General features: G+C 41.3%; 1 protein-coding gene across 1 annotated transcript in view; it reads right to left on the reverse strand.

The window, feature by feature from the left end:
- Positions 1 to 4,227: 4,227 nt before the first annotated feature.
- Positions 4,228 to 16,034, reverse strand: part of SDR42E1 (short chain dehydrogenase/reductase family 42E, member 1) — a 55,132-nt gene continuing 43,325 nt past the window's right edge. Inside the window, exons 2-3 of the mRNA XM_069216925.1 lie at positions 11,133 to 11,234; positions 4,228 to 7,025 (exon numbers count right to left, since the gene is read on the reverse strand). Coding sequence (XP_069073026.1) covers positions 5,873 to 7,025; positions 11,133 to 11,200 — 1,221 coding nt within the window. The 5' untranslated portion in view covers positions 11,201 to 11,234 and the 3' untranslated portion in view covers positions 4,228 to 5,872. The remainder of the gene's footprint in view (positions 7,026 to 11,132; positions 11,235 to 16,034) is intronic.

The raw sequence follows: 16,034 nt of genomic DNA on the forward strand, positions 1-16,034 counted from the left end.
GCTTTACACATTGCCTTCTAAGTTAAGCCTGACTGCTCGTGCCAAGCTACCAGAGGGTGGGCACAGGCTGATTTTGGATTGTGTGTGACTTACCCTGACTAGAGTGAGGGTTCTTGCTTAGACAGAGGGCAACCTGACTGCCAACCAAAAACCCAATTTCTAACAGCTGCCTGTACTGCAAAATATGTGCAAGCATTAGTTTCAGACCGTCCAATTTGATAGTTTTTGTTGGCTGTTTCTTAAAGTCATAAGAAAAAGTGTTGTTCCAGAGACGTCATACCTAAATTGAACCTCTTGACTACCCTTTTCATGACCCCTGGAAGTGAAAAATGTAATCTGGGGTGAATCAGGCCACATAGGTGTTTTATCACCTTCTGTGTGTAGTAAGTAGTGTTCTCACTCTTCATTTTGCTAGCACCCATCATCACCCTGTCCTTCCTTGAAATGTTCACCTGCCTCCTCCAAGTCCGACGTGTCAAGAATCAGATGCGCCCTATTCTCCCATCAGCTTAGGTGTCGCTGGGACAGGGTGTGGAATTGGTGCTGGTGTGGGAGCTGGTGGAGGCTAAAGAAGGGGTACCACCAGTTGCAGCTGAGGATGATGTTGCAGTTGAGTAGTTGGTACACAGAGAAGAGGTGATGGCATCAGTGGACCAGGAAGTTGGCCCATTGGCAGCTGATGTTGAGGTTGCAGAGGAAAAAGTTTCTGGCATGTGAGGACATAAAGACTACTGACATCTGCATCATAGGTGGCTCTTTGTAGGTGTGATTAAGCCTGCAAGACTGGTCATCACCTGTTGATCAGCCTTCCTCTGCAAAAGTCCAAGGTTCCTAGTAACACTCCTGCTGGTAGTACTCTTTACAAGCCTTCCTTCTCATCTTATTCATGTACAAAGTGCACATCGAACATCACAGGTCTATGAGCTGTGTCAGAAGCATGATCCCGGTCATCGACCTCAGCCTCCATTTCCAATAAATGCACTAGGAAGATGAACAGAAACAAGTAGAAGTGAATGCGGAAAAGTAAAAGGCATACAAGGAAATTCTTGTTTCAACATAGATTTATGGATGAGGTGGTTTTTGCTGTAGTCACGACCATTGTTGGTTGTTTAACAGGGGATTTCAGTTGATGGGGAGGCTATGGTCTCCACAGGAAATATTGCTGGTGTTATCGTCAATGTCACTGTTGTGAACAAGATCTTCTTGGTTGTTGATGCCAGAACACTACCAGTTGATTTGGTGGTGATATGGCCATCAATGGGATGGTTATTGATGACAGGATCTTCTTAATTGACACTCGAGCCTTTGTTGTTGACAACTTCAACAGTATCTCTGACAGGTCATCAGTGGCCATTGATTTCCCTTACTTTTGTGTGCAGGTTACACTTTCCCCTTTTCAATGCCTTTTCTGAGGAAGGCTTAGGCACAACACAAAGGGGCACAAGGGGGACACAAAACCTAGAATGATGCTCACTCTTTTTCAACCATCGTGTCAGTTTGTGACAGGTAGCAGCCACCTGGGCCAATAATGTTGAGAAGCATCTATGAAATTCCCTAAAATAACTCACATTTTGATGAAAACCGAAGTTAGGGCTGGCTGAAATCCAGGGAGAACAGAAATGACGTTGAGCTGTAACCAGAAAAAGTTCTAAACACAGTTTATAACAGAGCTCCTCCTAAGGACTCCCTCACACATGGTGTGCTGTAAATCTGAGTTATAATAGCCTCTAGGGCGAGTAGAGAGGTCAGCACTTCCACCTCTCTGGCTTACATTCATGTTGTTTCAAATGAGGTGGGTGTGCTGCTAAACATCCACTATTGTTGGACATAAGGCCATTTTCATATTGTTTACTGTTATTTAATGTTACTGCAGATTCACAGCCTGACAATGGGAATGATTCAAGCATGTGAATCTACCAAAAATCCAATGTTGGAGAATGTCAAGTTCTGCTAGTGGTGGTAGAAAGTACTTATAAATAAATGTTATGTCTTTTGTCAAAACTCAGGGCTGTGACCCACTTCCTTCTTAAAAAAAAAAATCAGCACTATCTTTGCAGGAGTGAAGACTGAGGAAATGAAACGTGAAGTGATATAATTAAATGCAGCACCTGGAGGGATGTGTAAAACTTAAAAGGCCACAACCCTGCAGATGAGCAGCGTGAAAATTCTCATTCCACAAGGAGAGCATAAGTCTCAAAAGAAAGCTGACATCACACAGAAAACTGATAGCACATCAGAAAATAAGCTTTATTGCATTTCATTTCAGGACACTTGTTCATAATGTTGCCCATAACCATATAATTATAAAATCTCTTATCCCCTAAAATAAAGCAATAAATACGTTACAATGTTAAGAAGGTACAACAGTTGCATATCATATCAAAAGCAGTGCTTCATGTACTGAAAGGCAGAGCCCTACATGAAAACAAAGATCCACACCTCAACAAATTTCCTTAACTTGTGAAGTGTTTCATAATAATACATTCAGTTACATGTTCACTCTAAGTTTCACGATGGCCAGTATATATATATATATATGTGTGTGTGTGTGTGTATATATATATATATATATATATATATATATATAGTATTACGTAAAACTACAGTATTAGTAAATCAACATCATCACAAAAACACATTATTTTATTCACAGACCTGTAGAAGCATCTGTGTATAGTACCATGAGGAGCCAAATGTTACAATGTATGCTTACAGTTCATATTGTTGTTTTGAACCTAACAACTTCTCAAAGCAGACTAATAAGTGTGCATCCTTTGTCACCAAAGGCTACTTTTACGTTTACAACAATAATCATACAACCCAACATTTAACAATCTGTGATGAACCCAAGGAGATTTTGTATCACAGAAATAAACTATTATGCAATTCCTAATATTAGGACGGGCTCATAGGTTATCACATTAAATAATATGTGATAACTTCATACTGTGCCCCAGAAATCACATTAGGTGAAAGTGAGCCAGGATATGAGAGGCACTCCTAAGAGAAATGAAGCAGCTACAATGAGATGCATTGTGTACGAAAAAGGGAGTTTAAGCCCATCGATGAAAGGCCATCACATCACCCAATAGAAAGAATGTTCGACATAATGATGGCATCCCATGTGTGCTCATTTATGTGTGCTCTATGGCAGTCTCACATAAACTGAAACCGAAATAAAATAAGATAGTTATTATATTCAACACAAAGCCTGTGACTAAAATTATTTCTGGGCACCTACTAGAAATATACAAATGCACATCTTCTAAAATACCGCATAGATCGAGAGGGAGAGTACCATCTGAATGAGAATCCTTCACAGTACACTGAGAAAAATGGTTTAAAGCAAAATAGTACAACAAATGGAACCACTTTCTCTTCGTTTCTACAGAGAAAACGTGGATATACGCTCAATAATTGCCTTTTCACCCAAGTGCTTTGGTGTTCAGGGATGAGAATTTTACTTTACATCTCCTGCTATGTAAGCTTTGTCCAGAGTCAGACTCGCCTATGGGGCAATCAGGCAGTGCTGGAAGGGCGGGGCCAACGGATGAGTGGCGGGCCATGTTTTGGCTGTTTGTTGGCCTGTTTTATGGTCTGGTGGGCTGGTTTCTACTGTTGATTTCCATGATACTAAAAGAAACGTTGCCTGTAGCAAGGTCAAATCCATGCAGTCTCTCATACCTTGCAAAACACTTATGCAACATGCCTTTATAAGTTCAAAACTGCCCCAAATTACATCTTTGGGCAACTATTTTAGCTATAGAATTTACTACTGGAGGCTACTTTTATTTTGATGTCAGAGCCTATTTCCTGTCCCAGTCCGACCCTGGCTTTGACTCTAGTACATAATCTGTTTCTACTAGAAGTACGCATGAAGGCACTAAAAAGGACTTCTCAATGCACCTTTACCACATCTGTTCCTACATCAATACAAACCAATGAGGAGCAGCCAGACTATTTTGTACTTAATGACATTCTATACAGGCTTAAGACGCAACCCACTATTAGGACCAAATATTTTTTTAAAAAGCTTTTAATGTTCAACTTGAGCTGTAACAATTGTTCAGCTCAAATGAAATTTGGGGCCAGATTTTTGGTGGAGGGGTTACTCTGTCACAACGGTGAAGTATATCCTGTCCGCCAAAATATAAATCCCATAGGATATAACAGGATTTATGTTTCACCACACTGGATGTCCGTCACTGCTGTGACTGAGTAATCCTTCCGCCAAACTCTAAATCAGGCCCTTGGTCTACGTAAACAACTACATCATAGGAGACCAAGAATAACAATACTGCGAAACAATGTAAGTGCTCTACGTTCAATTAATGTTGCAGGGGTTTCTATTTTTGTAGATCAATTACTATGTTACTGATTCAATTAAATGTGACAATTTGAAAACTGTCAGGAGGAAAAAATATCCGTTTATCTTTTTTTAATCATTTTAGTTTTCAATTTCTTAACATATATAATGTCTATCTTTACAGACTGTACTTAGCAGGGCATATTACTGCAAATGTATCTGTTATATTGTAAAACCAAATATAACTGATCCCTAAAATATATAAGGGATAAAATACCCCCTAACATACATTTTAAGGATATTGCAAGTCACAAGGAGTTCCATAACCATATAGAGGAAAAAGGCCAAAGGATAAAAAAATAAGATTATGAAACTCCAAGGTGACTTGCAATATCCTTATTATGTACGCCTCTGGGTACTTTATCCCATATACCACATGGTCACACCATCACCTTTTCCACAAAGTTTAGATAGAGAAAAGTTAGAATGTTTCTGCATGTTTTTATACATTCTGAGCTAGTGCAGCTTTTTTTTAAATACCTTGCAATGAACTGTTTCTAATATGTCTTTGCAACAAATATCTAACAGGATTTTGATGTGTTTAATTTTGCACTAAAGGTTTTAGTTTTATTCCTTGTGTTTGCAAACATGCTCACTCTTTCATCTGAAAGAGCTACCCACCAAGGGTTTCAGTAGTTGGGAAAAGTGATGGTGTGACCATGTATAATATGGGATGAATTACCTCGTAGCGTACATGATGAGGACATTGTAAGTAACCTCGAAGTTCCATAACCTTATAAAGGAACTCAGCCTTCAACCTCTTGCTCTCTAAAGTTATGGTACTCCTCTGTGACTTGCAATATCCTTACAGTGTACAGCAGGGGGTACTTTATCCCCTATATAATAGTCAAGTTCTGATGTCTTTTCTTTATAATTGGCAACTGGGTGCATCACAAGTCGCTGATTATGAAGAAATTAAAGACTGCAGTTTATACAGGGATTACAGAAGCCCATGTATTACATAAATATTATACTTGGGTCAGAGAAATTGGATTTTTTTTTTTTCATATTGTAAATCTTGTGGTAATTTAAAATGCTTTTTAGGTCTAGCCTGAAACTAACATTGATCAGGGTGACTACATTTTCTCTGACCTTCTCTTCCCTGGCGGTTTCATTGTCAGAGAGTTTACATTTTCCAAGAAGCAAATAGTTCATGGCATGATCAGGGTCAGTGAGTTTACATGCTCTGAGAAATACTGCACTTACACTCAGACAGGACTGCTGAGTCTCATACCCTTATCCCCAACATCAAACAGTTGCAAGGGGGTTTTCATAAACTCAAATGTGGCCAGACGTTAGCTCCCCATGCTGAGTTGCACTAGGAACAGGATATGCTGTAAAGTTTCCAGCATAGTGACCAGGGTGGCACATTTTGTCCCTGAGAAAAATCCGACCCTGTTACTTTAGCAAACATACAATGACCAAATTCTTCTCAGCAATACACAGAAAGGATCATATAATGTGACTTGAACCTACTTGAACTACGTTGTGTTTTTTAACCACCATTCAACAAAATCTGTATAATAGTTTGAAGTAGTGCAGAGGACTAACAGTAGGGATAAGTAACGACTGCTGGAGAAGCCAAGCAAGGAACACCACGGCTAATAGTACTACAAATATTATGTTCCAAATCCTATTCTTTTGGCTATTTTCAGATTCCTTCCTCACATGCCCAATGTGTTTTAACCATTCCACTGCTTCTTGGAGGCTATAAGGTTGCGCTTGATAACCTAGTTCCTTTTTGGCTTTCTCCATGCTGAAGTAATGTGTGACCCCGAGTTTGTACACCTCATTGCATGTAAGAAATGGTTGAAAGTTGTAAAAACCACTCACAAGAGAGTAAACAATTTCAGTAAAGAATGCAAAGAAATAGACAAGAGACAGAGGTAGGCGCAACGTAGGGACAGTATAGCCCAGGCCTTCCACTAAAGGTCGGAAAAACTCAAAGTTGTTCACAGGCCTAGAATCAGAAATGAAATATGATTGGCCAGCAGCTACATGGTCCTTCTCTTCTTTAAGAGCTTCAGAAGCCAAAATATGAGCTGAAATTAGATTATCAACATGAACGAATTCTATCAAGCTGCTCGGATCACCATACACGAACTTGAAGAGCCCATTCTCAAGAAAACTGACTACTCTTGGGAGATGCCTCTGTTCTCCAGGCCCATAGATCCCTGCCGGTCTAACAGCACATGTGCGTAACACGCCATCCTGTCCTTCAAACTTAGTATTGTTGGCTTCAAGAACTTTCATCTCTGCTAAAGCCTTGGTCCGTGAGTAGTGGTCTAAATAGTGGTGCAGAGGTAGGTATGGCAGAGATTCATCTCCATTTTCTATAACTTGGCCCCCAAACACAACATTGTAGGTGCTTGTGTAAACAAGCCTTGGAATGCCTTGTCGGATGCAAGCTTGGATGACATTCGCTGTACCTTTCAGATTCACATCCTCTATCAGACATCTGTTGAGCTGCTCTCTTCCTGACATCCCATAGGACGCAGAGTGGAACACGCAGCTCACACCAGCCAGTACTTTCTCCAGTTCAGCTAGGCAGCGAATATCTCCTTCAACAAACGTCATACCCATCGGAACTTCATGGACTGGTTTCCGTATATCATAAAGAATCACATGAACACCTTTTTTGTTCAGAGCAACACCTAACCTGCAAAACAATAGCTAAATGTCAGTAAAAGGCACAAGGGAATGATTCCCACAGTTTCAAAATTTGACATCCGTTCTGCGTGCCAGCAACTACTTTATCCAGTGAGACACGTGATCACTGGCTCAGTGTAGCTCCACACAATGATACAATACTCAGGGGTGTAGCTTAGTCAGTGAGATTCAGGGGATGTGAATCATAAATTCCCCAACTAAAAAACAGTATGCTGAAGGGTTGTAGGATTACGAAGATTTGGGATACAATGTTCTCATGAGGATTAGGTTCAATACTGATTTGCTTTCAGTGGGTATGTTAACACAGATTTTTAAATGAAAGTAATAATGATTATTCATGTATTCTGAGTGTTGAAATTTCATGGAAAATGTAGCAACAGAGAGAAAAATAATGCACGCATTTGAAGGTGTGTCCACCAGAGTGGCTGCCAATATTCACAGTGTACTTATTAGTGGCTTATTGATATGAAATGATGAACTTGTGTTTGATTAATGTAGTAACATGTTCTATTAAGGGTTATGCATTATGTATTAGCTTGATTAATCTTAAGGCCTTAACTTAGCGAGGTCTTGGCCTAGTCGTATAGCCTCATGTCAAGCTGCATTTCTTAGGTGTTTTATAAAATAGATGATTAGAGAACTAAATTTGGATTTTCCACTGTGCTGACCAAGTGCTTGTAGCTAAAAGTATTTCTCATGAGAACTGCTTACTAGGAAATGATGTACTAGCTAATGAAACAATGCTTAATGTAATGTGTGTGAGACTGACTTTCACAGTGGAAGACAATGAACATACTGACTGGAGTATAAGCTGCAAAAAGTTGCACCTTGGGTGAAAAGGCAATTATTGAGCGTATATCCACGTTTTCTCTGTAGAAACGAAGAGAAAGTGGTTCCATTTGTTGTACTATTTTGCTTTAAACCATTTTTCTCAGTGTACTGTGAAGGATTCTCATTCAGATGGTACTCTCCCTCTCGATCTATGTGGTATTTTAGAAGATGTGCATTTGTATATTTCTAGTAGGTGCCCAGAAATAATTTTAGTCACGTGTTACCTGATGAGCACCATGACGAGAACTGAAGAGACAAGAACCAGAATCAGTGACATGTGAACCATGTACTAGTAGAATTGTAGATTTGAGGCTTTAGTTTCTTTGGACTGAATGCAAACGTGATTCTTGAACCAATTGGGACATGGGAAGTAGGTTTAGGAAATCTAGAATTCTCAGTGATGAAGTTTTTTACATATCATAACATTTGATGTCTTTTTTTCTGAATCTAAATGTATGTTATATAGTTTGCACAGTTATTCTTGCTATTGATTTCTACAGTAACTTTAGAATGTGTAGTGACCCAAGCTTTGATTAGACTGCGATTCTTTCACTGCTTTGGTTAGCCAATGTTGTTTCTGTATGTTTATCATTTGATTTTGAGATATAGGGCCAGATGTAGGTAGATAAAATTTTGCGATTTGCAATTTGCGAGTCATACCGACTCGCAAATTGCAACTCGCAAAAGTGCATGCAGAAAGGTGTCTCAGACACCTTCTGCGACTCGCTATGGGGTCGCAAAGACCCACCTCATGAATATTAATGAGGTGGGTCGCATTTTGCGACCCCATAACGAGTCCCTGCCCTCACAGGGATGGTGGCCTGCTGGAGACAGCAGACCTCCATGTCTGTGACTGCTTTTTTAATAAAGCTGTTTTTTCTTTTTCTTTTTGCAGCCCGTTTTCCTTAAAGGAAAACGAGTTGCAAAAAGAAAAACTTCCGAAACCATTTGGTTTCGGTTTTTTCAGAGTAGGCAGTGGTCCATAGGACCACTGCCTGCTCTGAAAAAAATTTGTTTTCGTCATTCACAAAGTGGAAGGGGTCCCATGGGGACCCCTTCTCTTTTGCGAATGAGTTACCACCCACTTCAAGTGGGTGGTAACTGCGAGTTGGTTGCGACCGCATTCGCGGTCACAAAGCAACTCAGCATGGCGATGCGGTCGCAAGTAGGAAGGGAACACCCCTTCCTATTTGCGAGTCGCAGCCTCAAATTGCGGGTCGGTACCAACTCGCAATTTGAGGTTGTGCATCGCGTTAGGCCTTTTGCACGTCGCAAACTGCGTTTTTCCCAGTTTGCGACGTGCAAAAGGCTTTCTACATCTGGCCCTAAGTTACATAACATTAGCATTGCTAATATAAGGAAATGAGTATTCAAACTTTTACCTAAAGGTGTGGTTATTCATGACTGAATGGTCATGGTGTGTGACAATTACTGACTCCTATTAATTACTGATGTTATTGATTGTTATTGGTTATTGATTTGTGCATGTACGATATACATGGTGGGAAAACCTCAAAGCGAGTCAGTAGGTTAATCGACCTATTCCCATCTCCTTGTAAGTTTATTTATTAAAGTCTGACGCACTAACAGGTATCTGTCTATGTTCCTGATAAAAAAAAATAAAAAAATAATAATGTAAAAGCTATTAGTCAAACAAGGACGATGAGAAACAACAACAAAAGCATAGGAGCCCCGACTCAGGTCCCTCAGACCCAACTCTCATGCCGAGAATGCATTTATTTGGGGGTTGTCACACCCCAAACACTGCCCCGGGAAGCTACACCCCTGACAATACTGTACTTTTCTTGCACAAATTATTGTAGTTTGGGACTTTTTCTTGTTAATTCAATTTAAAAAAACTTTCTTGAATTGGAGTTTTGTATGTACTATCAATGTCATCAGTTATCCACAATAAAAATAAAAAAACTGAGAAGTAACTGATCCCTAATCAACAGAAACCTATTTCTGAAAGGGGGAGATCAAATGTATCATTACGAAGAATTGAGAAGAGAGAAGGGGGATCTCTTCCATTTAATAGGTTGTTATGAGTAACATGTTTTGTTTATGTGTAAAACATCTGAAGGAAGACATGGGTTGACCAACCACCCATACTGGGGCACTCTGGTAAACATGTTAGCACTATTTATTTTTGTTTCTTGTTTAAGAGCTTCTTCATAAGTAGATAATCAAACTTCATACTTCATTGTTATGATGTAAATGGACTAGCTCCATAGAAGACATTAAAGTTAACCCCTTGATAAAGTACAGATGAACTACATAGTTTGAATTTCAATTCCTAATGCATAACATACCCAATATTCCTCTATGCGACTGTCTTTGAGTGCTAACAACAAATGGCCAAGTGCACTGGGCATTTTACATTGAATGACCAAGAGAATCAAATAGCCCTTGTTCTGGGGAATGACTGACCTTCATTGGGTTTCCTGCTTGTTCATTAATTTATTTATCATGTTGAGCTATGAGCCAGGATCCTAAATGTACAGGGTAGCAGAGCCTTCTTTTGGCATTAGCGAGCTGCACCTAGGCCCCGGGCGCCAACCATCAGAGAGGCTAACATAACTGTCTGCCTAAAGGTCCTGCAAACAGCAACACCCTCTGCCTTGGCTCCAGTAATTCAATTTGAAGTGCTTTTAATCGTTGTGTAAAGTGCTGTAGTCGCTGTTTCTTTAGCACTTATCAGCCCCCTATCTTGGCCTCCTATCTGCCTCTCACCCACTACAGACACACAATAGCACCTCCTCCCACCCCCCCACAAACAACTCAGAACCAGTTGACCAGGGCTAGGTTGTGGCTGATTAAGGTGAGCTGGAGGAGGAGTGGAGATGTGTGTTCAGAGGCACGTTGCTGCCTTGGTGTAGCCAGCCAAGCACTGACCTGTGAAAAGGGGCTGCTGCTTTTTTTTAACTCAGTAGCGAGGGGGCACATATCTGCCCAGGTCGCTATTGGAGCAAGGGCCGGCCCTGCAGGGTAGCATGCTACCCATCCACTGAAATGGCTTTGGTAGGCTGCTGGAGTGAGCGAGGCACTACATAAATGCAACTAGAAATCAGATTTGGTAAAATGGCTGTACTTGTGAGACAGGTTTCTAAACTGGCACCTACCTTATACCTTAAGTGGATGTCAGCATGACTTCTGAGTAATACAATAAATACTCAGATTCAATGTCACTCAGTACGTTGTTTTCTAAGTTTCAAATATTTTAATTAAAACTTTTTTTTTTAAATGAAAATAAAACTATACTAACCGATGACCAAAGTACCCGCTTCCTCCGGTGACCAGGACAGTTTCCTGAACTTCTGAGACATGTGCCATGTCCTGTTTTTTAGAATGTTTAAATCAACAGCACCTGGAGGGAGGAAACAGATGATAGCACACTGTGAAGTGGTCTGTGCATCTTCCCCTGAGATCCTCTGTAGGAAATTCAGAATGTAATTACGGTGCATAATGTTCTGGCATAAACCATAACCACAATTATTCTACCATAGAGACCACTCTTATGAACCAAGGCTCTGCCTCTGAAGCTCGAAGGACCATCTGGTCACTTGGCAAAACTGGAAGTGACCCATAGCAAGAAAATCATACTTCAAATGAAAAGGAGATGGAGTCCTTGAATTGAAAAGGGAGACCGGGAAGGTCACACAGTCCCCACCATAAAACAAAGCATGGTGTTTAGAAATAGGTGCAACTCTTCTAAATTAACAATCATTCCTCTCTTCCATTTGTAACTTTTAAGCATTTTTTCCAGTTTACAACGCACTCCACATTACTAGGTCACATTCAACGTCTGAAAACTGAAATCACACCAGAGGACAGAAAGCGCAGTCTGCAAACATCGCAGATAAACAATTATACAATGTTTCATTTTCTTTACTTTCAAACCAAAATACAGCATGTTCATTTCTATTTGCAGCAGAATTAAAATAAATGTATTGCACAGCATTTTATTTCTGAAAAGACATTCTTCCTTCCTTTGAAAACATTGTTACATTTTATGATACAGGCTGCTAGCATATTGCAGTAGATAACTCATCCATATATTCGTAATGAGTTCTAGAATAAGATGGACACTTGTCATGAGCAAAAGGTGCTTCCTTCTCCAAATGATAGCATGGGGCTGGTAGACTCATCATATAGTCCCTAATCATCTATCAACTTTTTATCTGTAACCTTTTTTCATTAGGCCTACTGTGTGGCACAATACGATGAGCACAATTTAACATGCTGGAATGTTCATAGTTTAGTGAAATAGATCAGTACGTGTTATGTGACACATAGATGACCAATCTGGCCAGCTTATATAATACATTAGTAATACCGCCACACACCACTCTTGATTAATGATGGCAAATAAATGATCATAAACTCATTAAAACCAACAACCAAAAAGAGTTACCATCCCAACTCATGTGTGAAGAGGCATTAATTTCTTGATCAACCTACTGTTCTGTTCGTGTGCAGTATCAGGTTTCAATGAGTAGTGACAAAAGTAACTACACGTGTAAATGTATTATATACTTTAGCAATTACAGTTTGTACTGCGTAGGTATAGTTAGGTCAGCTGTTCCATAGAAAAGCGTTTTTTATGTTGCGAATAACTTTGGCCCATTTAACCAATTTTAATAAAACTTTCTAAAAAGACGCTACTTTTGACTAATTTCTGCAGGGAAAGCTTTGGGGTGGTCTGTCACGCAGAGGCTAAGATCAAAGAGGGATCCCAAAACACAATGGGCCATATTTATACTTTTTGACGCAAAACTGCGCTAACGCAGTTTTGCATCAAAAAATTTAACGCGGGCTAACCCCATTCCAACGCGCCAGCCAGGCGCCATATTTATGGAATGACGCTAGCCGGCGCTGCTGCCTGGTGAGTGTAAAAAAAAATGATGCGAACCGGGCAGCGCTGGCGTAGGGAATAATGGGGGGTTGTGCGTCAAAAAATGGTGCAAGTCAGGTTAGAGTCAAAATTTTGATGCTAACCACCTGACTCGCGTCATTTTATGACGCACAACCACCATGGAAATGACTCCTGTCTTAGCAAAGACAGGAGTCATGCCCCACTGCCCAATGGCCATGCCCAGGGGACTTCTGTCCCCTGGGCATGGCCATTAGGCACAGTGGCATGTAGGGGGCCCAAGTTAGGCCCCCCTATGCCACTTAATTTTTTTTTAAAAATACTTACCTCTACTTACCTGAGATGGGTCCCCCCATACATGGGTGTCCTCCAGGGGTGGGCGAGGGTGGCAGGGGGTGTCCCTGGGGGCATGGGAGGGCACCTCTCGGCTCCTTCTGAGCCCACAGATCCCTTAACGCCTGCCCTGACCAGGCGTTAAAAAATGACGCAAATGCGGCTGAGCGTAATTTTTTAAGGCCAGCCCCCTCCCGTGCGTCATTTTTGCACGGGAGTTTAAATAAGGCGCAAAGGCCTTAGAGTCATTTTTAGCGTGGAAACGCCTACCCTGCATCTCATTAACGCAAGGTAGGTGTCCACGCTAAAAAATGACGCAAACTCCAAGAATTTTGACGCTAGACGGGTCTAGCGTCAAAGTATAAATATGGAGTTAGCTTTGCGTCGGATTTGCGTAAAAAAAAACAACGCAAATCCGGCGCAAACATAGTATAAATATGCCCAAAAATCCTCATGGGTTTTCCATAGACTGGTTTAAGAAGTACTAGTGAAAAAAAATGCTCCAAGGAATTACACTAAATGAGCAGGCGGAAAGATATTGGTCTGTAGACTGTGCTTTTTGTGATTTTGTGTAAATCCATCCAATAGTTTATGAGACATTAAGCTGGGGCGGTTCCTATTCAAGAGCATTGGGGCTCCGCCCTCTATGTTTTCTTCTCTTCTGTCGCTGAGTAAAAAAAAAATATATATTACATAAATAACCGAGTGGAAGCTGTCAATCTCACCCTCGCAGGGAACGAGAGTCAGGCAGCCAGGACACAGTGCGCATGAGCACTTACGACGCATTTTACACTGGGCTTACATGCCCTCAGCCCAGCAGTCTTGTAGCACTGCAGAGCGCTTTTGTTGTACCTGCAGGTTCGCTCTTCTAGACAGTTTCGGAAGCTTCAAGCTACCACTCCATTCAAGGCTACTTGCACGTCACTCAAGGCCTGTTACTCCAACCTTTACCAATTCTTCACAAGGTGAGGGCCAGCAAACCCCACTGATCCCAGCCAACCTTGTCATGAAAAGGGTGTGGTACAGCACGTTTCCAACTTGGTTGCGCCATGTGGCTGTAACAGGAGGCCTGTTTCCAGTGCTTAATTCGTAAATAAAAACGTGCCGGTGCCAAAGCCCTCCTCTTAAACACGCGGCTGCTGCAATTCAGTGTGCTAGCAAGGAATATTGAGGCCGCGAAATCCTGAAGCTATTTCGGGCCTCTTCAATCCATTTACAGCCACTCCCCGCCCCTTCAGCTCACTCTTGAGTTTCCAAGCATGAGCCATTGCATTTAGATTGGTGGCCCTGTTGACATTTCCCGTGGCCTCTCAGCACTTCTCGGAGACATGGCAGGAGCTTGGGAAAGTGCCTGGAGCACACATACAAAGCCAGGCCATAAACGGTGAAGTACTTGCACAGTGCGCACCTCTTGGTGTGAAACATACGGAAAAGGTGAGAGCCGCTGATGTTGAAAAGTTGCAGAAAGCACAGCAGGAACATGTTGTGATATTAGACAACAGTGCTCTTCCTGCCCCCATTACTGACCCGTGTGGGCAGTGTGTTACAGGCTCCCGCGTCCTGTGGAAACAGGATGGCTGGGGATGCTGAGCATATCACACCCAACATCTGTCAGCATTCGATCCTTCACTTCTCAACACGGTCGCTGCAGGGGTTCCACAAGTTTTTCAGCTCCACCATGCTTGAGTAATTCACCCAATCCAGGAATTGACTTTGAATGCTGTACATTTTAGCACTGTTTGTTAATCATAACTACAAATCCCGGCATGCAGCTGAAAAACCAGGACCGGGTGAGCTCTTCACACTTGATGCTGGGAAACTTGAGAGTTCTTTCTAGGGCTGCTATGGCTTCTATCACTCGCTCCCCCATCACTGCCCACTGCTCCCTCCCCCACTGTCCCTTCAGCTGCTGCTTCATGTCTCGTGATCAAGCCGTTTGCTCATCTGCTTTGCGTTCTTTAAAAAAATGAGGCCCATATTTATACTTTAGCGTCGCATTTGCGCCATTTTTTTGACGCAAAAACAGCGCAAACTTGCAAAATTCAATTGTATTTTGTAAGCTTGCGCCGCTTTTGCGTCAAAAAATGACGCAAAAGCGGTGCTAAAAAAGTATACATATGGGCCTCAGTATTTAAAACTCCTACTCTAATAGTTGAATACACCCTCTGCAGCATCCTAAAAAGTAGTTTACAATTACCCGGGTTACAAGCACAGGTCTGTGGCACGCCTACCTCTCATGTTGTATGCATGCTTTATTTCCATTTCCATTTCCATTTCAAAACTCTCGCTCATGGTTCAGATTTGTTTATTTTCCAGTTGTTTTATGAACAATTTCCATCTTCGAGTACCTCGACGCTCAATGTTTTAGTGTTGTGCTTAGTGTCTTCTGACGCCGTCGCAGACATGTTACTTATCTTTATTCCACTGCTGCCAATTTGCCCAATATTATTTGCGACAATTTCACCCGATCTGGCCTTTTACAGCAGCATGTCACATTCTGGGAAATGAAGTTTCACTTTTAACATTGATAGCAGCAAAGCTTCTGGCATGGAAGGTGCAAGTAAACAGACATAACTTCCTGACGGTGTCTCACATTAGCAGCTATGGATCAGGAGTGTACTAGTATTGTGGTGTGTGTTAATGTTGTACATTTACTCACTCGCCTTGTAAGGTGGTGCCCTACTCTTCTAAATTACATCTTAATTTTCCAATAAAAAGTTCATCTTTGATTACAAGGCATTGAGGCCTGCTTGTAACAAACTCTTCTTCTTGTTTTTGAGAAAACGTTCTGAAGCGACTGATGGGCAGACCTCTGTAATCAATTGAGGTGTTTTTGGTCTTGTTTGCATTTATTTTGTGAAGTCTTACTTCTTTTAAGACATATGCACGTAGTTACGGATGTATGCATGATGTGGGGGTGCTAATCGTGCTGTGAACTGAGATAAGCAATGAGAGGGAGTG

Source organism: Pleurodeles waltl, chromosome 12 (genome assembly GCF_031143425.1).
Source record: "Pleurodeles waltl isolate 20211129_DDA chromosome 12, aPleWal1.hap1.20221129, whole genome shotgun sequence".
NCBI lineage: Eukaryota > Metazoa > Chordata > Amphibia > Caudata > Salamandridae > Pleurodeles > Pleurodeles waltl.